The 25,801-nt window shown below is 39.2% G+C and overlaps 1 protein-coding gene across 20 annotated transcripts in view; it reads left to right on the top strand.

Moving 5' to 3' along the window:
- Positions 1 to 25,801, top strand: part of DLG2 (discs large MAGUK scaffold protein 2) — a 2,435,891-nt gene that overhangs the window by 1,953,652 nt on the left and 456,438 nt on the right. For all 20 annotated transcript variants that reach the window (XM_053560224.1, XM_053560234.1, XM_053560232.1 and 17 more), the window contains one exon: positions 4,623 to 4,779. In XM_053560224.1, the coding sequence (XP_053416199.1) occupies positions 4,623 to 4,779 (157 nt within the window). The remainder of the gene's footprint in view (positions 1 to 4,622; positions 4,780 to 25,801) is intronic.

Below are 25,801 nucleotides of genomic sequence, written 5' to 3'. Positions count from 1 at the left end.
TTGCATACCATTTTACAGATTTATTTCTTTATCATTTCTCCTCATTATTAAAATAAGTACCATAACTATTGTGATATAAAATACTATTTTAAAAAAGTATTAAATCTCATGAGTTGCAAAATATCAAATAATTTGGTTGACACTGAATTGTGTAGAGAACTGGCATGATCCCAGGGCTTGGACTTCCAGCCAGGCTTCCCTCCAAGGGAGGAGAACTCCAGGAGCCAAGGTTCTCTGCTCACTTCCATTCAGACTCTTTTCCTCTGCTCATCCTCTTCCACCCACTGCAGCTGGGAGGACAAAGTGAGACTTTCAGGAATAGCTGTCTCTCATCAGTCTGGGGTTCCCACAGAGAATGAGACACACACCTTTCCCCTTGGGACCTGCAGCGGACCCAGGGGTACTGGCCTGAGAGTCCCTTGCCTGCTGGCTTTCCCCAAGATGCACACCAGCAGGTCAGACACACAGGCGGGATCTAATGCCCCCAGGTCTCCAGTGGATTACTAGGGGGCACAAGGCAGAGATTTGAGAGTTTGACTCAGGAGGCAAGGAAGCCCACATGGCAGAACTGATGGGAAAGGACAGCGGGGGTCCAAGCCACAGCGATCTGGTGGAGCAACCATCCGCCCTCAGGAAAGTTGTACTGTGGACTAATACAAGCCACTTGGCATGAGGTTCCATCCCTATCTGACAGCAGATAGGCAGAGCAAGGAGGTATGAGATATCCCGCTTTCCAGTGTGAAGCTGAACTTAAAACCTCACCCATCACAAGCTATAATGAGGTATCAGTAGACGGAATTATGCTCCCCTACTCCTGGGCAGGAAGCTGAACTTCCATCCCATCCAGTGGCAATGAGGTAAAAGGAGAAACAAGAAAGCAGGGTTGGCTTGCAAACCACTCTGCCTGCCAGGATAATGTCAGCAGTGTTGTCAGAAAGCTAGACTTCTGCCCTCCCACCCCCACCCACATGCAACGAAGCAGAGGGAGGTGTTTTAGGTGGTACTAGTCACTATCCTGCTTTCTCTTTTAACCTCATTAGTGTCAGTGGGTCCAAAGGAGAGCTAAGCTTCTCCTCCACCCAGTGCCACTGAGGTAGGATGAGTGGTCTGCTTCACTCCCCTTCCCTGGCATTAATGAAGACACATGGGGAGCTGAACCTGCATGCTTACCCAGCTACAATTTAAGTCTATTTAATACCAAAGTAATCATATGAAAACATAAATCAGATTAAGTCATCCTTCTCAGAGGTTCTTATTTCTCTCAGAGTAAAAATCAAAGCTTTTAAAATGGTCTTCAGAGCCCTACATTTGTCCACTGTTGTGTCTCTGACTATGGTAGGCAAAATTCTAAGAAGGTCTCATGATAGCTACCTCCTGACATTATTCCTACACTTAAGTTCTCTACATTAAAAAAACAAAAAAGATTTTGCTAATGTAATGGAGATTACTAATCGGTGATCTTAAAATAGTAAAATTACATGAATGTGCCTAGCCTAATCACATTAACCCCTGAAAAGCAATTCAATTCAATTAGTTGCAAAAGAGGAAGTCAAAGAAATTCCAAATGTGAAAAGGATTCAATGTGCTATTGTTGGCTTAAAGGTGGAGCCATCTGATGAGAAATATGGGTGTTTTCTAGAAGATGAGAGAGACCCCCAACTGATGGCTAGTCAGGAAATCAATGCCTCTGTCCTTATGATGGTTAATTTTATATGTCAACTAGACTGGGTCATTGAGTACCATGTATTTAAACATTTCTCTAGGTGTGTTTGTGAGAGTGTTTCTGGATGAAATTAAAATTTCAATCTGTAGACTCCTGAGTAAAACAGATTGTCCTCTCCAATGTGGGTGGGCCTCATTCAATCCATTGAAGGCCTAAATAGACCAAGAAAGCAGAGTAAGGGAGAGTTTTCTTCTTCTTTCTGTCTTCAAGTTCAAACATCAATCTTCTCCTGCCTTTGGGCATAGACTCAGCCTGGACCCACACCACTGGCTCTCCTGGGCCTCAAGTTTGCCAGCTGCCAACTGGGACCATCAGCTTCTATAACTACATGAGCTAGTCCCTTATTTTATATGTGTGTGTATATGTACATATATATGTACATGTATATGTTTGTGTGTGTATGTATGTATGTGTATATGTGTATGTGTATATATGTATATATGTGTATGTATGCATATATGTATGTGCATATATATGTATGTGTGTATATGTATATATGTGTGTGTATATTGTATATTATGTATGTGTAGATGTATATGTGTATATGTATATATGTGTGTGTGTATATGTGTATATGTGTGTATGTATATATTTATATGTGTATGTGTATATATGTATATATGTGTATGAATGCATATATGTATGTGCATATATATGTATGTGTGTATATGTATATATGTGTGTGTATATTGTATATATGTATGTGTAGATGTATATGTACGTGTGTATATGTATATATGTGTGTATGTATATATTTATGTGTGTATATGTATATATGTATGTGTATGTGTATATATGTGTGCATATGTATATATATGTGTGTGTATATGTATATATGTATATATTCCTATTGTTATATTGATTCTATTTCTCTGGAGAACCCTAACTAGTACCATCCTACAACTAAAAAAAGAAAGAAAAATTCTGCCCACAACCTGAAAGCAGATTTTTCTACAGACCTTCCCAATAAAGCTTGGCTTGGCTGACACCTTGACCTCAACCTCAGGAAATTCTAGGCAGACAACACAGTCAAGTTTACCCAGACTTCCAATCTACAGAACTATAAGAAAACAATGGATATAGTTTTAAGCTGCTGAATACAGATTAAATTCTGTTACTCAGAAATAGAAAATTAATACACAAACTTTTTCATCTTTTACCATTCTCTTTCCCTCATTCGCGCACTTTAGCCACATTGGCCTCCTAGTTCTTCTTTGATAACAACAGGCTCGGTCCCAATGTTAGGACCTTTGTGTTGATTGTTGCCTTTTGCTAGAATGCTGTTCCTTTAGATACCTACATGACAAGTTTCCTCACCTCTGTGTCTTTCCTCAAAGGTTACATACTCAGTGAATCCTACTCAGGCCCACTCCTACCACAACCTATTGCTCTTATACTGCTCTACTTTTTCTCCAAAACACTTACTGCCTTCTAATGTGCTATATAATGAACTTATTTAGTGCATCTATTGTGTATCAGTGGCCTACCCACATTAGAATATAAGCCCACAGGGGCAGAGATATTTATTTTGTTTGTAAACATTCTGAGCACCTGGGACTATTCCTGGTACAGTATTACTTGTAGAATAAAATGAACTAAATCTATGTTAGTTAATCTTTGACTTAATGCATCACATTGGTATATAACATGTCACTTACTGTGATGTGCATTTTAAACTCTTTGTCATAATAAGGCTAATCATGTTGCTTATGCACGGAAATGTGATAGTACATAACAAACTTTGTTGATCATTAGCATAAAAATATATTGGATGGTTTTTATTATTCTTCCATCACTAAGAGAAGGAAAATAGAAGAGAAACTTCAGTGATTAGAACTGCTATGTTTGGGAGACCTGGGTGATACAAAAAGATACCTTGCAAAACACATTTTTTAAAAAAACTGCTGATATAGAAAATTCAACAAGATGCCTTTTAAGATTCCTTGCATAATTTTCTGACCAGTACACAAACTCAGTGAACTATTTGCTCAAGATTTGATCTCTTGCTTGTTTGTTGATGATCTTTTTCAAATCTGCATTTACAGTCATCTCTGAGGACCCAAATTCCTATCTTTCATCTCCACCTGCTTCAGAACATCTCCACATCAATATCCCATCATTACCTGGAACTGGGCATTCAAAATCACACTCATCCTCATGACCCTGGATTTCACTCCCATCTCTTTTTGCCAGTTGGATTCTCTCTCCTCCTTTTCCAAAGCCTAAGTCAATCTCTGAACCCATTGCTTTTCTTTTCAAATTTTCTCTTTCATATTGCCCTTTCTTGTTATTATCACTGCTGTCAACTATGTTTAAGCTATCACTTCCTCACTGACAACCTTCCACATGGTTTTCCTCTCATCAAATCTGTGCTTCACTCACCATCAGTGCCACATATGACCACCTGTTATTTTCCTGAAATGATTTTACATTTTCTTAATGCCTCAGAATCTTCCAATGAAGATTAGAAGAATACATTTTAATTAACACTCAAACAAACACAAACCCACAGACTGTCATATAAGATTTATCATGATCTGGCCATTCAATCTAGTCTCTTATCCCCTGAAATCTGTCCCTCATTTTGAATACATTTATCCCACTGAGTACTATTCTGGGTTTCAGTACAAGAATAGATATTCTAGACAAAGAAAAAGTGGAAGTAAAACTAGCTTAAGGGAATGTTTTAGAAATAAGGAATGATTTTGCACGGTATTTTGGTTAAGAGCTCAGGCATCCGTCCTGATATCAGCCTCCTTCTTCATGTGCAAACATGTCTTACTTCAGGAAACCATTTTCATAGGTAGCAAATTGCTGATATTATATATCCTAATGAAAGTAAAAGCAACCTAAATCTTGAGCAGATCCCCCTGTGAGCTGTGTTCTCTGTTTTCTGCAGGGAGCCCCGCAAGGTGGTCCTGCACAAAGGCTCCACTGGCCTGGGCTTCAACATTGTGGGCGGGGAAGATGGAGAAGGCATTTTTGTATCCTTCATTCTGGCCGGTGGACCAGCAGACCTGAGTGGGGAGCTCCAGAGAGGAGACCAGATCCTATCGGTGAGTATTTCTCTTTAGTCTTCATTCCTTCCATGTCTAACACTATCTGTGAAAAAGTCACTTTCAATTATGACACCAGGAGCACCTGAATTAAAAAAGAAGCATGGATAAGAGGATTATGGATTCAAGTGCATGCCGCAGTTTAAATGCTCTTCAGGTATCTAATGCCTGCTACACTTACTTCCCTCAGATAAGGATGAAGGTGCCAGTGTTTTCTTTTAGATTTTCTGAGACCCATTTGCATCTAAAATAACATGCCTTTTTTAATAGTATGTAAGTAATTTTATTAAAAAACAGATTTTTCTCCAAACTCTTGACCATACTCTAAAAACTGCACCTATAATGTATATAGTTTAGTGCATGTGACTATTTAAAAAAAACACACACACAACCAAAATCATTTTACAACAAAGACATTTGCACCAGAATGTTTATTGCAGCCCAATTCTTAATTGCCAAGTCACACAAGCAGCCCAAATGGCCATCAACCCATGAATGGATTAACAAATTGTGGCATATGTATACCATGGAATACTATGCAGCCATAAGATAAGATGGAGACTTTACATCTTTTAAATTTACCTACATGGAGTTGAACTTTACTTCTTAGTAAAGTATCTCAGGAATGGAAAAAAAGGTATTGAATGTACTCAATACTATTATGAAACCAATATATAATCACTTACACATTCATACAAATGATAAAACACAAATATAATCCAGCAAGAAGGAGGGAAGAGGAAGGGTGAGGGGAGGGGAGGAGGGAGAGTGAGTGGAGGGAGGAGGGAGAGCATTTGGTGGGATCTCACCTAATGTGCACAATGCAAGGGTACATTTCAAAATAACTAAGAGTAAATGATAAATGTCTTACCACAAAAAAAAAAAAATTAAGTGAGCTGATGGTTATGCTAATCAGTTTGATTTAAGCATTCCACATTGTATATCAAATCATCACATTATACCCCATAATGTATGCAGTATGATTAGTAAAAAATTAAATTAAAAAAATGCATGAGATAATGCTATACACAGTTTGCTGATGGTGATGAGTAGTAGCAGCAGTACCATTTACCAAAATTTAAGAATTGTCAGCATCAATTTATTAAGCACCTTTTATTTATCAAGCATTTTATTTAAATGATTTTTAAGACTACTTTATTGAGGTATAATTGACATAAAAAAGCTGTACATATTTAATGTATACAACTTAATGAGTTTGGACATATGTATATTCTCATGAAAAGACCACCATAATGTACACCAGAAACATATCCATTATCTCCAAAAGTTTCTTCCAGACCTCTTTATTTATCATTTTGTGTGAATCTGATAAGAACACTTTCATAAGAAGACATCCTCTCAGTAAATTTTTAAATATACAATATTGGTAACTATACGTACTATAGTGTACAGTAGATCTCTAGTACTAGTTTTCACAACACCCTGAATGTTATTGCCCCATGTTCAGAGGAAGAGAATAAGACTCAGAGAGATTGAGTAGCTCGTCAAAGTTTACCTAACTAGAACAAGTCAATGCTGGGATATAAACGTTTATTTTTAATGTCTACCACACCCACCCTCTCCCTTCCCTACCTCCACTCTTTCTTCCCTCTCGCTGTCCCTTTCTTCCATTCTTTTCCTATTTTCTTTTATTATTTTAAATATTTATTGACTGTTTCTTTCCACTATTTCAAGTTACTTCCCTGGTGTGATAGGTACTTAAATCCAAGGGAATATTTTTGTCCACAGTGGAATTTTGGTAATAATGCAAATAATAGTGGAGAATTATATAAGGAACCAATTCTTTTTTTTTTTTTTAATTTATTGTTGGGGATTCATTGAGGGTACAAGAAACCAGGTTACATGATTGCATTTGTTCAGTAAAGTCCCTCTTACAATCATGTCTTGCCCCCAGAAGGTGTGGCACACACCAAGACCTCACCCTCTCCCTCCTTCCCTCTCTCTGCTCTTCCTTTCCCCCATCCTCCTCCTTTCTCTCTCTGCTTTCCCCTTCCCCCATCCCCACTGTGTTATTGATTGTCATTAATTGTCCTCATATCAAAATTGAGTACATAGGATTCATGCTTCTCCATTCTTGTGATGCTTTACTAAGAATAAGGTGTTCCACTTCCATCTTGGCTAATACAAAGGCTGTAAAATCTCCATTTTTTTAAATGGCTGAATAGTATTCCATGGTGTATATATACATACAGTTTGTTAATTCATTCTTGGTTTGGTGGGCATTTAGGCTGTTTCCACATTTTGGTGATTGTAAGTTGAGCTTCAATAAACAGTCTAGTGCAAGTGTCCTTATGATAAAAGGATTTTTTTCCTTCTGGGTAGATGCCCAGTAATGGGATTGCAGGATCAAATGGGAAGTCTAGCTTAAATTCTTTGAGGGTTCTCCATGCTTCCTTCCAAAAAGGTATTAGTTTGCAGTCCCACCAGCAGTGTAAAAGTGTTCCCTTCTCTCCACATCCACTCCACCATCTGCAGTTTTGTGATGTGGGTCATTGCTGTGGTTAGAAAGTATCTCCGGGTGATTTTGATTTGCATTTCTCTAATAATGAGAGATGATGAGCATTTTTTCATATGCTTGTTAACCATTCGTCTGTCTTCTTTAGAGAAGGTTCTATTCATGTTTCTTGCCCATCCATATATGGGATCATTGGCTTTTTTCATGTGGATTAATTTGAGTTCTATATAGATCATAGTTACCAAGCTTTTGTCTGATTCAAAATATGCAAATATCCTTTCCCATTGTGTAGGTTGTCTATTTGCTTTGGTTGTTGTCTCCTTAGTGTACAGAAGTTTTTCAGTTTAATTAAGTCCCATCTGTTTATTTTTGTTGTTGCAATTGCCGTGGCAGTCTTCTTCATGAAGTCTTTCCCCAGGCCGATATCTTCCAGAGTTTACATGCCTTAAATTTAAGTCCTTTATCCATCTTGAATCCATTTTTGTGAGGGGAGAAAGGTGTGGGTCCAGTTCCAGTTTTTTACATGTGGATATCAGTTCTCCCAGCACCATTTATTCAATAGAGTCTTTCCCCCAAGGTATGTTCTTCTTTGGTTTATTGAAGATTAAGTGGTTGTAAGATGTTAGTTTCATTTCCTGGTTTTCTATTTGATTCCAGATGACTATGTCTCTATGTTTGTGCAGTACCATGATGTCTTGATCACTATGGTTTTGTAGTACAGCTTAAAATCTAGTATGCTGATGCCCCTGGCTTTGTTTTTATTACTAAGAACTGCCTTAGCTATGTGGGTTTTTTTCTGGTTTCATACAAAATTTAGAATCATTTTTTCCAAGTCTTGAAAGTACAATGGGATTGCAGGATTAAATGGGTATTTGGTATTTTGGTATTTTAATAGGGATGGCATTGAATTGGTAGATTGCTCTGGGAAGTGTAGACATTTTAACAATGTTGATTATTCCCAGCTATGAGCATGGTATGTTCTTCCATTTTTAAATATCCTCTGCTAATTCCTTTCTTAGGATTTCATAATTTTCTTTATAGAAATCCTTCACTTCTTTTGTTAGGTATATTCCTAGGTATTTCATTTTCTTTGAAGCTATGGCGAAGGGAGTTGTGTCCTTAATTAGCCCCTCATCTTGACTTTTATTGCTGTATACAAAGGCTACTGACTTGTGGACATTGATTTTATATCCTGAAACATTACTGTATTTTTTGATGACTTCCAAGAGTCTTGTAGTTGAGTCTTTGGGGTTCTCTAAGTATAATATCATGTCATCAGTGAAGAGGGAGAGTTTGACCTCCGCTGCTCCTATTTGGATGCCCTTTATTTCCTTGTCTTGCCTAATTGTATTAGCTAGAACTTCCAGCACTATGCTGAATAGTAATGGTGAAGGAGGACAACCTTGTGTGCTTCCAGTTCAAAGAGGAAAAGCTTTCAGTTTTCTGTTTTACTCCTTTCAGTAAAATATTAGCTGTGGGTTTGTCATAGATAGCTTCAATCAGTTTAAGAAATGTGCCATGTATGCCTATACTCTTCAGGGTTCTAATTAGAAGAGGATGCTAGATTTTGTCAAATGCTTTTTCAGTATCTTTTGAGAAGATCATATGGTCTTTGTTTTTGCTTCTGTTAATATGGTGGATAACATTTATGGACTTACATATGTTAAAACAGCCTTGCATTACTGGGATGAAAACTACTTGATCATGATGTATGACTTTTTTGATGATAAGCTGTAATCTGTCGGCTAAGATTTTGTTGAGAATTTTTGCATCTATATTCATTAGTGAAATTCGTCTAAAATTCTCCTTTTAAGTTGGGTCTTTTTCTGGTTTTGGTATCAGGGTGATGTTTGCTTCATAGAAAGTGTTAGGGAACATTCCTTCCTCAATTTTTTGAAATAATTTCTGCAGTACAGGAATAAGCTCTTCTTTGAAGGTTTGATACAATTTTGGTGTGAAGCCATCTGGACCAGGGCATTTTTTTGTCAGAAGCTTTTTTTATTATTTCTTTAATCTCAGTGTTTGAAATTGGTCTGTTCAGGAGCTCTATTTCTTCCTGGATAAGTCTAGGGAGAAGTTGTGATTCCAAATATTGATCCATTTCCTTCACATTGTCAAATTTCTGGGTGTAGAGTTTCTGGTAGTATTCAGAGATGATCTCTTGTATCTCTGTGGCATCAATTGTTATTTCTCCTTTATCATTTCTAATTGAGGTTACTAGAGATTTTACTTTTCTATTTCTAGTTAGTCTGGCCAAAGGTTTATCTATTTTATTTTTTTAAAAAACCAACTCCTTGTTTCATGAATTTTCTGAATGATTCTTTTGTTTTCAATTTCATTGTTCTCTAATTTAATTTTGGATATTTCCTTTCTTGGGCTGGTTTTAGGCTTAGATTGTTCTTCTTTTTCCAATTCCATAAGATGGCTTGTGAGTTTGTTGATGCGCTCTCTTTCTGTTTTTCGAATGTAGGCATCTAAAGTGATAAATTTTCCTCTCAAAACTGGTTTTGCAGTATCCCACAGGTTTTGGTAGCTTGTGTCTTCATTGTTGCTATGGTCAAGGAAGTTCATGATTTCCTCTTTTATTTCTTCTTGCACCCAACTCTCATAGAACATTGTTTAATTTCAATGCCTTTGTGTGGGGTTGAACATTTTTGTTGGAGTTGAGTTCTACCTTTAGTGCCTTGTGATCTGAGAAGATACAAGATAAAATTTTAATTCTTTTGATTTTACTGAGGTTTGTATTGTGTCCTAGGATATGATCAAATTTGGACAATGTTCCATGGGGCAATGAGAAGAGTGTATATTCTTTATCTTTGAGATGGAGTATTCTATATACGTCTATCAAGCACAGTTGTTCTAGGGTCTCACTTAAGTCCCTTATATCTTTGTTTAATTTCTGTTTAGAGGATCTTTCCAGCTTCACTCCTCCAGTAAGAGGAGTGTTAAAGTCCCCTGTTATTATGGTGTTATAGGATATCATATTGCTCAGACTGAGTAAGATCTGTTTCAAGAATCTAGAAGCATTTAAGTTGGGTGCATAAATATTTAGAATTGAAACATCTTCTTGTTGTATTTTTCCCTTGACCAATATAAAGTGACCATCTTTGTCTTTTTTTACTATGGTTGCTTTAAATCCACATGTATCTGAAAACAAGTTTGCAACTCCTCTTTTCTTCTGAATTCCGTTTGCCTGAAAAATAGTTTTCCAACCCTAAACTCAGAGTTTTAATTTGTCTTTTTGAAGCTAGGTGTGTTTCCTGCAGACAGCAAATGGATGGCTTGTGTTTTTTAATCTAGTCAGTCAATCTATGTCTCTTCAGTGGGGAATTCAAGCCATTAACATTTATTGAGATAATTGATAAGTGTGGTAGTGTTCTATTCATCTTATTTTGTGAGAGTCCACTGCTTAGTTTTATCTTTTGCATCAGTGTGGAAGTTAGGTTCTGTCCTAACTAAATTAGGTTCTGTCCTAACTAAATTAAACTAAACTAAATTAGTTAACTAAACTAAATTAGTTTAATTAGTTTAACTAACTAAATTAAAATTTCTGAGTTCTTACTTTGCTGTTGATCCATTGGATGGTCAGTGTGTAGAAGAGGTTGAAGTATTTCCTGTAGAGCTGGTTTTGTTGTGGTAAATTTCCTCAATGTTTGTATATCAGTAAATGATTTGATTTCTCTGTCAATTTTAAAGCTTGGCTTAGCAGGATATAAAATTCTGGGTTGGAAATTGTTCTGTTTAAGTAGATTAAAGGTCAATGACCATTGTCTTCTTTCTTGAAATGTTTCATTAGAGAAGTCTGCAGTCACCCTGATGGTTTGCCCCTGAAGGTCAACTGGCACTTACTCCTGGCAGCTTGAAGAATCTTTTCTTTTGTCTTGACTTTGGACAGGTTGATCACAATGTGTCTTGGAGAAGCTCGGTTAGAGTTAAGGCAACCTGGGGTCTGATATCCCTCTGAAAGGATTGTGTCAAAATCTTTAGTGATATTTGGGAAATTTTTCATTTATAATATTCTCCAGTGTGGCTTCCATTCTCCTGGGGCATTCTTCTTTTCCTTCTGGGATACCTATAACTCGTATATTTGAATGCTTCATAAAGTCCCATAATTCTGTCAGTGAACATTCTGCTTTCTCTCTCTTCTTTTCTGCTTCTTTGACTATCTACTTTGTCCTCTACCTCTGAGATTCTTTCTTCTGCATGGTCTAATCTGTTGTTGATACTTTCTATTGCATCTTTAAGTTCCCTAATTGATTGCTTCACTTCCTTCAGCTCTGCTATAACCTTTCTATAGTTTTCATATCGGTCATCTCTTATTTGATTCTGTTTTTGGATTTCCTTTTGGTTATTTTCCACTTTATCAGCAGTTTCCTTCATTGTTTTCATCATCTGTATTCTAAATTCCCTTTCTGTCATTTCTAACATTTCTTTATAGGTGAAATCCTCTGCAGTAGCTACCTCACAGTCCCTTGGGAGTTTGCTCTGGACTGGTTTTTCATATTGCCAGGATTTTTTCTGCTGATTCTTCCTCATGAGTGTTTTCTTTTATCTGTTTCCTTGCTCTAATTTGCGTTTCACTTCCGTGCCTCTGGACTAGGGTTTCAATGAGTCCTTGTGGTATAGGACCAGAAGGATGAGAAGATTGAAGAGCAAGAAGTAAAAAAGGAAAAAAAAGAAAAGAAAAGAAAACATAGAAAGGAGAGGGGGTGAGTAAAAGGTAATATTCACAAAAAGAAGACAGCCACAGAAAGAGGGAGACAAAAACAATATAAGTATACAGTAAGGATACTTTGATCCAACCTTCGAAACCCACAACTTCTGGGGGTGCTGATTTGGGTGGTTCTCTTGAGGTCAGCAGGTCTTTGCTAACCTGTTCTTACACAGTACCCCACCTCCACCAGGTAGAGAGGAAAGACAAAAATGCTATAAATCAAACCAAAACAAGCAAATGAAAACCTTACAGGATCAAATTGGGGGAAAAAACCAAGTAATAGGGGTAGAAACACTAGCAGAAATGAAGTTCTAATTGTTAAAGAAGGCAACAATGGAAAATTATATTTAAACTAGAAAAATGAAGAAAGAAAAGACAAGAAAAAAAGAAGAATCTAGAGGGAAAATGTTGAAATTTTTTAAAAAGCAGTATATATATATATCTTGGTGAATATTGTCTGGACAATAGATGATATTCTGGGGCATGAGATGTTAATCACAATGCTGATATGGCTATACAAGGTGGAGACTGGAGGCCTCTGCTGATTTTTCAAACCCCACAGGGGTGGACAACCTAAATCTCTCCTCAGCCCACTTAAAAGGCATTTTAAACTGCTAACCTGGGCTAAGCAGAAGCTTTCCCAGGAAAGTACTTGTCACTGGGATCACTCCGGAAGTGACTGTCCACTTACCCAGTGTGCCAAAAGTGGTCTCACTCTATGCCCCAGAGGGCCAAGGCTGTAAGGCATCTCAGTCCCCACCTTTAGGCTGCTCAGTCACTAGATTACTCGTCCCAGGTCTCCTGTTGTATCCTTGTTCTACAACCCTGAGGGTAGAACTTGCCAAAGCAGTTCTCCTACAATGGCTCCATGTGGCCCACAGCCAAACACTATTAGGTCCATCTGGCTCAGTGTCTCAGTCTGAGACCCTGGACAATGCTTAAAGTCCTCCGCACTCTTGCCAAAGTTCCCCCAAGGTAGTTCAATTGAGTGCCAAGTCCAAAAAAAAAAAAAAAAAAAAAACAGCTCACAGGTAAGGCCTTTCCAGTTTGCAATCTCACTGCTGCTGTACTTACAGCTACTGGTGGGATTAGACCAAACGAACACACGCAACCACTTGCCAGTTCTGCTTTTGTCCTCCTCATGGGAGGTCCAGAAGTCTCTCACTGACTCCCTGTGTCCCCAAAGGGATGTTTCTGGGCAGACCCCACCAGCCAGAGATGCCTGAAACCTTCTCTCCCCAGTCTCACTGTGCCTCATTGCAAGGAAGCTGTTATTCGGCCACCATCTTGTTCCTCCCCCTAAGGAGCCAAGTCTTATAGCTGAAATTATGGTTGATAATTCAACAAAGCATTCCATCTGTGGTTTTCATTATGTACTTAAAAAAATTGTTCTCATTTTATAGCTATGATTTATAGTTAAAATTTTCCAAATGACTTTATATTTTTTGTCATCATTCCAACCCCTTAAACATGAGCAAATCAAACTCTCTCTTTTTCCCTCCCCCTTCTGCCTCCCTCTCTCTCTCTCTCATGCACACACTCACATACACACTCACACATATGATTTACCTAGATAGCAAACAATCAGTTAACCTAAGTACTGTCCAGCAGTCTGCTTAATGGCCTTGCCATAAGTGTCCCTGTGGCTCTCTCACACAGATTTCTGCCTACTCATTTGTAGCTTGCACATCTTTTAAAAGGTTGCATATTGAATAAATAGGGTAAGGAACCTGCTAGGACCTTGTTCTGTATTGAAGAGCTGAGCATCACCCTTCAAATCCTTCTCTTCCCTGCTTCTGTGACATTTAAATGATATATAAAATGTTATATAGCTTTCAACTATTAAACCTTATTGCCCATATATGCTTACATGTTTATCTTCCTCTTCTAGATTATAAAGCTCCGTAAAAGCAAATTTTCTATCGTACATGATGTTATATCCTCAGTTTTTAGTGCTGGCAACTAACAGTCTCTCGGGAAATGTTTATTGAATAAAAAAGTGTGTTGGATAAATCTGGTGACACTTTATGAAGTTCCTAAAAAATTGACTCTAATATTTATCTAAAGCATCGTCATCATCCCAGTCTGGGACCCTGGCTTAAAATCTGTAGACTGGAGTCCACTCTCATCACCTTACAGTCAGCATTCATATTGTCATAGTGCATTCCCAAATGCAAAGGACTGTCACACACATTAATTCTAGGGATGTTCAAAGACATTCTAAGTGCTAGGATAGGCTGTTATTACAACTCCAATTTTCTAGACCAGGAAAAGGGGATTCAGTGAGGCAAAATGATTTGTCTGAAGTGCTATAGCTACTAACCATGAAGCTGAACTCACAATCACATCTACTGACCCAAATCAGTTTTCTTTCTCCTCACAGCACATTTTCTGTTCAAAATTGTGTCAACAGTCTCTATTTAACACATCTTGAATTACATTCAGGAACACACAGAACTAGTAAGTATGTTGTTACTTTTGTTTTTTTTTTATTTTTTTATTTTTATTTATTTTTTTTTTTTATTAAATCATAGCTGTGTACATTAGTATGATCATGGGGCACCATACACTTGGTTCATAGACCGTTTGACACATTTTCATCACACTAGTTAACATAGCCTTCCTGGCATTTTCTTAGTTATTTTGCTAAGACCTTTACATTCCACATTTACTAGGATTCACATACACCCTTGTAAGATGCACCACAGGTGTAATCCCATTAATCCCCCTCCCTCCACTTCCCTCACCCCTCCTTCCCCTCCCTTTCCCCCTTCTCCCTATTCTTAGGTTGTAACTGGGTTATAGCTTTCATGTGAAGGTCCTAGATTAGTTTCACAATAAGGGTGAGTATATTGGGTACTTTTTCTTCCATTCTTGAGAGACTTTACTAAGAAGAATATGTTCCAGGATGGTGCCTGTGGCTCAAAGGAGCAGGGCACTGGCCCCATATGCCAGAGGTGGTGAGTTCAAACCCAGCCCAGGCCAGAAACTGCAAAAAAAAAGCAGCAGAAGAAGATGTTCCAGCTCCATCCATGTAAACATGAAAGACGTAAGGTCTCCATCTTTCTTTAAGGCTGCATAGTATTCCATGGTGTGCATATACCACAATTTATTGATCGATTTGTGGATCCGTGGGCATTTGGGCTTATTCCATGACTTAGCAATTATGAATTGGGCTGCAATAAACATTCTGGTACAAATATCTTTATTATGATGTGATTTTTGGTCTTCTGGGTATATGCCCAGTAGAGGAATTACAGGATTGAATGGCAGGTCTATTTTAGATCTCTAAATGTTCTACATATCTCTTTCCAAAAGGAATGTATTAATTTGCATTCCCACCAGCAGTGCAAAAGTGTTCCCTTTTCTCCACATCCACGCCAACATCTCTGGTCTTGGGATTTTGTGGTATAGGCTCGTCTCACTGGAGTTAGATGATATCTCAAAGTAGTTTTGATTTGAATTTCTCTGATGATTAAAGATGAGAGCATTTTTTCATATGTCTGAAGGCCGTGCGCCTGTCTTCTTCAGAGAAGTTTCTCTTCAAGTCCCTTGCCCAGCCTGAGATGGGATCACTTGTTCTTTTCTTGCTAATACATTTGAGTTCTCTGTGGATTCTGGTTATTAAACCTTTGTCGGAGACATAACCTGCCAATATCTTCTCCCATTCTGAGGGCTGTTTGCTTGCTTTACCTACTGTGTTCTTGGCTGTGCAGAAGATTTTTAGTTTGATAAGGTCCCAATAGTGTATTTTTGAAGCAGCTTCAATTGCCCGGGGGGTCCTTCTCATAAAAAACTCGCCCAACCCAATTTCTTCAAGAGTTTTCCCTGCACTCTCCTCTAGTATTTTTATAGTTTCATGTCTTAGGTTTAAATCTTTAATCCAGTGAGAGTCTATCTTGGTTAATGGTGAAAGGTGTGGGTCCAGTTTCAGTCTTCTACAGGTTGCCAGCCAGTTCACCCAGCACCATTTGTTAAATAGGGAATCTTTACCCCACTGAATGTTTTTAATTGGCTTGTCAAAGATCAAATAACAGTAAGTAGCTGGATTCATCTCTTGGTTCTCTATTCTGTTCCAGACATCTACTTCTCTGTTTTTATGCCAGTACCATGATCTTTTGATCACCATCGATTTGTAGTATAGTCTGAGGTCTGGTAGCATGATTCCTCCTGCTTTGTTTTTATTTTTGAGTAATGTCTTGGCTATTTGAGGTTTTTTCTAATTCCATATAAAACGAAATATTGTTTTTTCAAGATCTTTAAAGTATGACAGTGGAGCTTTAATGGGGATTGCGTTGAAATTATATATTGCTTTGGGTAGTATGGACATTTTAACAATGTTGATTCTTCCCAGCCATGAGCATGGTAAGTTTTTCCATTTGTTAACATTTTCAGCTATTCTTTTTTTAGAGTTTCATAGTTCTCTTTATAGAGATCTTTCATGTCCTTTGTTACACAAACTCCCAAATATTTCATCTTCTTTGGTACTATTGTGAATGGGATAGAGTCCTTAATTGTTTTTTCAACTTGACTATTGTTTGTATATATAAAGGCTACCGATTTATGAATGTTGATTTTGTAACCTGAGACGCTGCTGTATTCCTTGATCACTTCTAAGAGTTTTGTAGTAGAGTCCCTAGTGTTTTCCAGATATACAATCATATCATCTGCGAAGAGTGAAAGTTTGATCTCTTCTAACCCTATGTGGATACCCTTGATTGTCTTTTCTTCCCTAATTACAGTGGCTAAAACTTCCATTACAATGTTAAAAAGCAATGGAGACAAAGAGCAGCCTTGTCTGGTTCCTGATCTGAGTGGAAATTATTCCAGTTTAACTCCATTCAATATGATATTGGCTGTCAGTTTGCTGTAGATGGCCTCTATCAGTTTAAGAAATGTCCCTTCTATACCAAATTTTCTTGAGTTTCTGATCATGAAGGGATGTTGGATGTTATCAAAAGCTTTTTCTGCATAGATTGAGAGAGTCATATGGTCTTTTTTTTTTTAATTTGTTTAGGTGCTGAATTACATTTATAGATTTACGTACATTGAACCAGCCTTGAGACCCTGGGATAAAACTGACTTGGTCATGATGTATGATTTGTTTGATATGTTGCTGGATTCTGTTTGTTAGGATCTTGTTAAATATTTTTGCATCTATATTCATTAGTGATATTGGTATTTTTGATTTGATCACTATTATAACTAATTTAATCTCAGAGCAACTCTACTCCTTATTATGCACATTTCAGGGATGAAGAAACTGAAGCATAGAGATAAAATTACACTCTCTAATTCTATATAAATAAGAAATCCGCCAAGCCATATGCTTTGATTTAACCCAAATTCTTGCTGTAAAAAAGAATAGTCTGTGCCTCAAAAAATAAAATGTACAAGTAGATAGATGTATGCATTAAATGTTACCAGGACCACATCGGAATTACAGTCTTCTTAGAGATTACAATTCACAGGACGTAACAACTGTCTCTGAAGTTCAGATAGAATATAGTTTTTGTATAACATTTGAAAGGACATTGAATGATGAAAATATTATCTGCCTTTTTTAGTTGAAAGAGAAGAGGAAATATTCTTTTTTTTTAGTTTGCTAAAATAAGCTATGGCTAGAAAGTAGCTTGTTTTGAGGTTCAGGGTTGAGATCCTATTGGTTAACTTTGAGAGTAAAAGAAATGCAAACATCACCATATGAAAAGAAAAAATAGCAAAATAAAATTATTAAATGTAATATGGAAAATAAAATATTTTACAACTAAAATTTACACTGTACATATAAGGGCAAGCTATACCTTCCTAGAAAACACAAAGCAAAAACTCTAAATAGCAATTGAGCTAAATAAAAATTCAGTACATATCATTAGGTCATGCAAGATTAATTTGCAAATGAGTCTTTCTTGTAATAACAGAGTAAGATCAGAGAAGGGAAATACAATCCCCAGGGAAAGGAGCCGAGGGGTATGTCTTTGCTCTCAATTGTTCTTTATAGATAAGAGAGTTGCTTAATAGACAATTACCTTTCTAAACAGGGCAGAATATCCATTCCTATTCTCCAAAATTATTCCCCCATGCAGACTATAGAATCTTCCTGGATAATTTACATACACCTTGAGGAAAGAAGAGGGGCAGTAACACTTAAAACAGAGCATGTCATGTTGTAAGTGGTCCATCAATGTTGCTATTACCATTAACAATTCTGCCTTAAGAATAGATCTGATTCAGAGGGGGTGGGGGTGGGGCCTTGGTGTGTGTCACACTTTATGGGGGCAAGGCATGATTGCAAGAGGGACTTTACCTAACAATTGCAATCAGTGTAACCTGGCTTATTGTACCCTCAATGAATCCCCAACAATAAAAAAACAAAAACAAAAACAATTCTGCCTTAAGAATAGATCTGATTCGGGGGGGCGGTGGGGGAGGCCTTGGTGTGTGTCACACTTTATGGGGGCAAGACATGATTGCAAGAGGACCTCTACCTAACAATTGCAATCAGTGTAACCTGGCTTATTGTACCCTCAATGAATCCCCAACAATTAAAAAAAAAAAAAAAAAAAAGAATAGATCTGATGAGTTGTTTTGTTTTGTTTTGGAGTGGGAAAGTCTTAGTTCTGTTGCTCAAGCCAGAGTGCTGTGGTGTCAACCTAGCTCACAGCAACCTCAAACTCCTAGGTTCAAACAATCTCCCTGCCTCAGCCTCTGAGTAGATAGGACTATGGGCGCCCACCACAATGCCCAGCTAATTTTTCCTATTTTCGGTAGAGCTGTAGTCTTGCTCTTTCTCAGGCTGGTCTCCAACTCCTAATCTCAAGTGATCATCCCACCTGTAATGGGAGCAGAGAGCTCCAATTACAAGTGTGCCACTGCCCCTGGCCTAGATCTGATTTTTTTTTTTTAAGTGTCAAATAGCCATACATAAACAAAGTCTATTTTAGATGGTCTGGGCTGTTCCTTCTTTGGGATAGCACTTGGATTAGGTCAACATTTCCCAAAGTGTATTTCATATAACACCAGAACAGCAGAATCGTAATAGGTTCCTTGGTATATAGGCCTTTTCAGTGAAGAACTTCTCTGAAACAACTATTTACCAACATGCATTGGAAATTTCCTAGAGCAAATAAAGTATATGGTTTTCCCAAAAATATCTGACCAGAAAACCCTTATATAAGGAATACCTTACAGGACAACAGTAATGAGAAATTCTTGAGAAGCTATTTTTACAGTTCCCGTGATTGTTTCCGACATTCCTGCCTGTACAGAAAAGAGAACTGGCCTTTTACTATGTTTTAGGGTTCTGAACGCCATCTAGTGTTCATGTGTTGACTAAACCTAAGGGCAGCTGAGGACGGAGGTTCCTGAAGCTCTTTGCAGGGATGTATTCTAAGCCTACCCTTTTCTGCACTACAACTCCAGAACTAAAGTAGTCAAGATACTGAGAGTTAAAGAAATCACGTTAGGCTACCCTCTTGTGAGTGATCTTTTCTCTTTAATTTCTCTTTTATGTATTCTATTTCAAAGGGATTTGTTGTAGAAAGAAATCCAATCATGGAAACATCCTCCTGAAGTATTCATGGAGGAAAATTTAGGGCATTCAACATGCAATCACAGTAACTAGTGCAGTAGCCTCCTCGGGCATTCTTTCTGCAGAAGGAAAGGTAGAAATACTTCTGTTATTGCTCATTTCATGTTTTATTGGGAAACCAATGTGGAACAGAGCACGGAGAAGCCAAACCCCTAGAAAGAGATTGCTTACTGTCTTTCCAAGCAAGTACTTTTAGTTCTTTCATTCCTCAGGCATCTAAAAAAGATCTTCCCAACTGACTTAAATCCAAAGGTCACTCTTACTGACTTAAACTATTTACCTGTGTCCTAAGATCCATGGGCTGGGAGTATGTGTTGCCAAAAGTGAAATCCTGCAGCTATTGAGGTGAGGGTACAACAGGTAACTGAATTTTCAAATTAAAATATAAACTGCATCATTAACTCAGAAAAGTGAAAATGAGTGACAGTTCACACTGGTGTTTCAATAATTCTCAGACTACCTTGCTATCTTCAGTTTAGAACCATGCAGAAGGGGAGGACTTTATCTGCCAGGCCTTTATTGTCTAATTATTCAAATGGAATGTGAGTACTGTATACAGTACTCACCATCCTGGGTGACTGATAAGATCTTTTTATTTTGTTACCTCAAATAACAATCTCTTTGGTGTTATGGCTGAAATATATCCCCTCTCACCAGTCCCCCTAAAAAATGTCCCGAATTATTTCTTGAATTTCATAAGTAGTCCTTGTAGGAGCCCATAACCCCCACCCCTTCCAGTCATCATGCCTTTCCTTTCTGGCTCTGGCCCCCAGCCCCAGAGAGGAATCTTGCTTTCATAATTTTCAGTACTGAGGATTTCTGCTTGAAGAGACTGTCAGTATTCCTGAAACTAGCACTTCCCTAGATATCAGAGAGGGTCTGAGGCCTCTGCGGAGGAAGTAACAAGGATCACCTGCCCCAACTCTGTGGTACTTTTTCACCTTGTTTCCAAAGCACAATAGCTTAAACCAGAAATCCTGCAAAATCTTTCACCTATGCAGCACCTTCAACTTCTCTCCTCCTTAAAGCTTGGAGGGACCCAAACTTCAGTGAAACTCCACTCTCCCCTCAGGAGCAGGAATCAATCATGTCTCAGAGACTTTGAGGTCTGGTATCATCCAGGACACTCTGTTAAACAATGTTGAAGTGAAATCTAACCAAGTGGTGTGGATGCTGTTTTTGAAAAGGTTAAGACTTCTTGCCCTGACTCCCACCAGTTTAATTCAGGTTTCTGGTGTGGAAGCCGCCTCTCCAAACCAGTGTGCTGGCTCCAGGCATCTGTCTGCTTTCTTGGCTAAACCATAGTCTCTAGACCCACTGGCTCTTTAGTCTCTGGCTTTTGCATCTCTCAATTGTGGAGCCCACCTAGACGTTTTCCTGCCCTTCATGGATTTGTCTTCCTTCACAACTCAGAGCCCACAGCTTTCCTGGTTACAGGACCACTGGAAATAAAAACAGATGTGGCCCCTGAAGTGGCTCTAGGCTTCAGAGCCCCACCATCCTGCTGTCTCCTAGTCTACCTGCCAGAGGGTAGGGATCCAGCACAGCCTGATTACACCGGAGGAGGAGTCCTTCTTTCCTTTGGATGGCCCAGTACATACACATGTTCCCTGTCACATACAAACTTTTCAGCCTTTGGAAAGAGCAAGCTTTTCCAAATGGCATATCTAATTATGTCCTTTCTCCATGGCTATTCTTTTTTCTTTTGAAACAGAATCTCACATACACTTGGTCACCCCTGGTAGAGTGCAGTGGCATCTTAGCTCACAGCAACATCAAACTCTTGGCTTCAAGTGATTTTCTTGCCTCAGCTTCCCAGGTAGCTGGGCCTACAGGCACCTGCCACAACGCCCAGCTATTTTTTAGAGACAGGATCTTGCTCTTGCTCAGATTGGTCTCAAACTCATGAGCTCAGGCAATCTACCTGCCTCAGCTTCCCAAGTGCTGAGATTATGGTATGAGCCAACAGCTCCATGGCTGTTCTTTAAGTCTGAAAGTTTTTACATGGTTATTCAGGGTCTGTAGGCCTTATCTATACTACTTTCTCTGCTCTCACTGATACTTCCACTGCTCTGGCTTTTTTTAAAACCTCTGGTCATGGATACTATTCAAAATATTTAATAACTTGGTGCAACCATGGCACGAGTTCACACAGTGAATAACCATAGTGTCATAGCCGCATGATTATGGGGAGGTGGGGACTTCTAGGCAGCGAGAGTTGTGGGTCACCTGAGAGGGCTCAGGACAGCAGTAATGTACTAGCAAACCACATAGGACTGTTTTACTATTGTATCAAAAGGAATAGCTGTGTTGATGAGTGGAGATTGAACAGCAGCCTTAGCCCTGTGTGCTAACCACCTCCCTCCTACAGTCTGTACATGAATGTCCTCTGAAAAGAAACTTGGAATGAATGAGGGCCTTCTATTATCTAAAGAAACAAGGAGGCTCAGCACCCATAGCACAGTGATTACGGCACCAGCCACATACACCAAGGATGGCAGGTTCGAATCCGGCCCTGGACAGCTAAAGAACAATGACAACTGCAACAAAAAATAGCCCAGCACTGTGACAGGTGCCCATAGTCTCAGCTACTTGGGAGGCTGAGGCAAGAGAATCACTTAAGCTCAAGAGTTTAAGGTTGCTGTGAGCTGTGCTGACATGGCACTCTACCAAGGGCAACATAGTGAGACTCTGCCTCAAAAAAAAAAGAAAAGAAAAGAAAAAACAAAGAGAAAGAAAGTTTTTAATAAAAACAAAAATAAAAAATAAAGGGAACAAGGAACTAGTGAATTCCCCCATGTTTCACTTAGAAAGCATCCCTCATTGTCTGAATCTGGCTGTGTAATAAACACTAAATTAAAAAAGTCAATAAACTTTACAGGCACTCAATAAACTTTATAGAAAAACAAAATTAACATTGCTACTTTCTGATTACATTCCTGAAGTTCTGCTTATTCAGTGTGTCATTAGCATGCTATATATCACATCTCAGAGAGACACAGTGTAAATAGCACATAGGGGAACAACTGCTTCAGGTCACACTTGTAATAGATAACTCACAGGATGACAATTCAAGCACCCAAGTGTAAGCCACCTTAAAAAAGTCCGAAATTCACTTCCGTGATACCAGTGCCAGCTTTTCTCAAAGTGGTGGTTCTAAAACTGTGTTATGTATAATTCCAGATCTGTGAATGCTCCATAAAAAAAGTTTCATGACCCAATAAAGAATCTCAGAAGAACTGCAGCAAATAAAGAAATGTTATTGAAGTATTTTCAACCTCATTTAACTTAAGAACTGTCCCCCCTGCCCCAGAATACACATTCCTATAAAATGTAACATAGTTTTTGAAAAAAATTCCACCTTCAACTAATCTTTAAAAAACTCATGGGTGTTTTATTTGGAAGAAGTATCATTTTCACCTTAAAATCTTTGCAGAGCTCAGGGACAAACTCTAAGTACCCAAAACTACCAGGCACTGAGCACATGACATGAAAAACAAGTTTATGCTCTCAGTGAACGCAAAGCTTCGTGAAGAGATACAGATACGTGAATAGGTTTTTTCCAATATAACATGGGAATACTACTGGTCAGTTCCAGGAACCAAATGGGCATAAAGGAGGAGCTTTCCCTAGCCCACCCCGGGAATGTGGAAAGGCTCTGGAAGAGAAACTTCCCAAGGAAGCAGAAACATTAGCGAATGAAAAAGAAGATGCCTAATATTTACTAAGTATCTACTTAGCACAAAATGTTGTGCTGGACACTGTACCAATTTAGTTGAATTTTCTCAACAACCATATTGGGTTGAGGACTGAACAAAATAAATAATTTGTGCAAGATTATACAGTGAGCCACTATTGCTTCCAATTTCAATGTTATGCTCTTTCTGCTGTGTCAGCCTTTAGAAGGAAAATTGATATGGCAGTTTGCTTATGTCTGGGGCTGTCCACACTCAAAGTTCAGTTAGTGAAAAAAAACATAAATTCCTATAATAATGAAGCACTTATAAAGAGACATATGAGCCATTACAGGAAGCCATTGTACACCTAGGTTGTAAGATTGAGGTGACGTAGAAGTAACATTTAAATCCTCTGACTTTCTTTCACCTTGAGGACAAGACTGAATCTTCTTCATCTCTGCATTCCTCATACTAACTTAGAATCCCACCCCTGAGCAAATCTCTCATGAATGGATGAATGACTCATCCTTGCCTACATTTCTGAAGACAGCTGGGAACACTAGAGCCCCCTCAGTCATATTCATCTAGACCTCTGGCCCATTTACCTCTTCTGTACTGAAGATTCACAACATCCTGAAGTTTAAACTTTCTGCCCAATAGAATATCTTTTCCAATTTAGTTAGAGCCTTTCCTAATTGACTACTAGGAATTCCCATAGATCAGAAAAATGAGAAAATGTTCTCTTACACACTAAATGCTAAATATTTGATGTTTCCTTGTGATATATTCTCTTCTTCCAAAAAGATATTTAGGTAGATTAAGAGCTTCTTCATCCAACTTAAAAGGATGGGTTAATACTGGGTCCTATACCTTCTTCAGGTAAATGTTAAAAATACGGTGTAATAGCTGACCCAAGATAAAGAAGAAATGTTCCCAAAGAGATTTCACACTTTAGGGAAAGAATAATAATCAACTGGAGAGGGACCAATTTTAGTTCCAGTTTGTTTTTATCTCTTATTAACCGTTTTACCAGCTAATTCCTAATAATCCTTAACTCTGCAGGACTGGTTTTTAGGTACAATGTCCCTTACTGTGAGCATTATTTCATTTGATCCTTTTATGACCCTGTGAGGATAGGTAGAAAAAGAATCACTTAGCCATTTTATACAAGAAGAAATTGAGTGCTGGGTGTGGTGACTCACGCCTGTAATTCCAGCACTCTGGGAGCCTGAGGGGGGTGGATTGCCTGAGCTCAGAAGTTCCAAACCAGACTGAGCCAGAGCCAGCCCCCATCTCTAAAAGTAGCCATGTGTTGTGGTGGGGGCCTAGAGTTCCAGCTACTCTGGAGGGTGAGGCAAAAGGATCACTTGAGCCCAAGAGACTGAGGTTGCTATGAACTGTGATGCCATAGCACTCTACCCAGGGTGGCAGAGTGATACCTGTCTCAAAAAAAAAGAAGAAGAGGGATTGGATTAAAGATGGTGGCCAAGTAACAGCTTCCCTGCAACGGGGCACGGTGAGTCTGGGGAGATAAGACTCCAGACATCTCTGGCTGGTGGGATCTGCCTATAATCATCCCTTTGAGGATACAGGGAGTCAGCAAGGGACTTCTGGACCCCAAGAGGAGAACAAAAACAGTGGGAAACTGGCAAGTGGTTGCGTGTGTTCGATCAACCTAATCACACTGGCAAGCGTAAGTACAAGCAGCGGTGAGACTGCAAACCGGAAAGGCCTTACCTGTGAACTCTTTCGGTGTTTTTGGACTTGGCACTCAGTTGAACTGCCTTGGGGAGAGCTTGAGCAGGAGTGTGGAGAACTTTGGGCATTGTCTGGGGCCCCAGACAGAGCCACTGAGCCAGGCTGCAGGGAGCCATTGTGTGAGAGAACTGCCCTGGCAAGCTCCGCCCTCAGGGTCCCAGAGCAAGGATCAGGCGGGACCTAGTAACCTAGTGACTGAGCAGCCTAAAGGTGGGGACTGAGCTGCCTTACAGCCTTAACCCTTAGGGGCAAAGTGAGACGGCTTTGGCACACTGGAGGCTTGAGCTGTTGTACTGGGTAGAGTGCCGTGGTGTCACAGCTCATAGCAACCTCAAATTCCTGGGCTTGGTGCTGCCCGGACCTCCATAAGATCTGTGCCGTGACCCCGCACCAACCAACCTCCACATGCCCTGACCAGGACCTGCAGGAGCCGTGCAACACTGCGTCCTCTCTCCTGTTTCCTCCCAGCCTCCACACTGGCCCACTCATCTGGCCAGGGATACTGGTAGCCGCAGGCCCTCTGGAGCCCTCCGTGCCTCTACACAGAGCCCTTCTCCTGGCCAGAGACTGCTGGAGCTTTGAGCTCTCTGTGCCAAAGTCACTGGGTGCCAGGCACTCCCAGAACTGTGCGCACCACCTCCCGCCCTGTTCCTGGATCCGGGTGAGTCACACACTGGAGCTGCTTCCACAACCAGAACTCCCTAGCTGGAGCAGCCCCAGAGGAACTACACAGGGTCACTCCCTACAAGGATCAAGCAACAATAGAGTGATCCCGCTAAGATCTAATCTTGGAGAGACACCTCCCC

This window comes from Nycticebus coucang, chromosome 14 (genome assembly GCF_027406575.1).
Source record: "Nycticebus coucang isolate mNycCou1 chromosome 14, mNycCou1.pri, whole genome shotgun sequence".
Taxonomy (NCBI): Eukaryota; Metazoa; Chordata; class Mammalia; order Primates; family Lorisidae; genus Nycticebus; species Nycticebus coucang.
The sequence above is the reverse complement of the archived record's forward strand: the minus strand, read 5'-3'. Positions and strand labels throughout refer to the sequence as shown.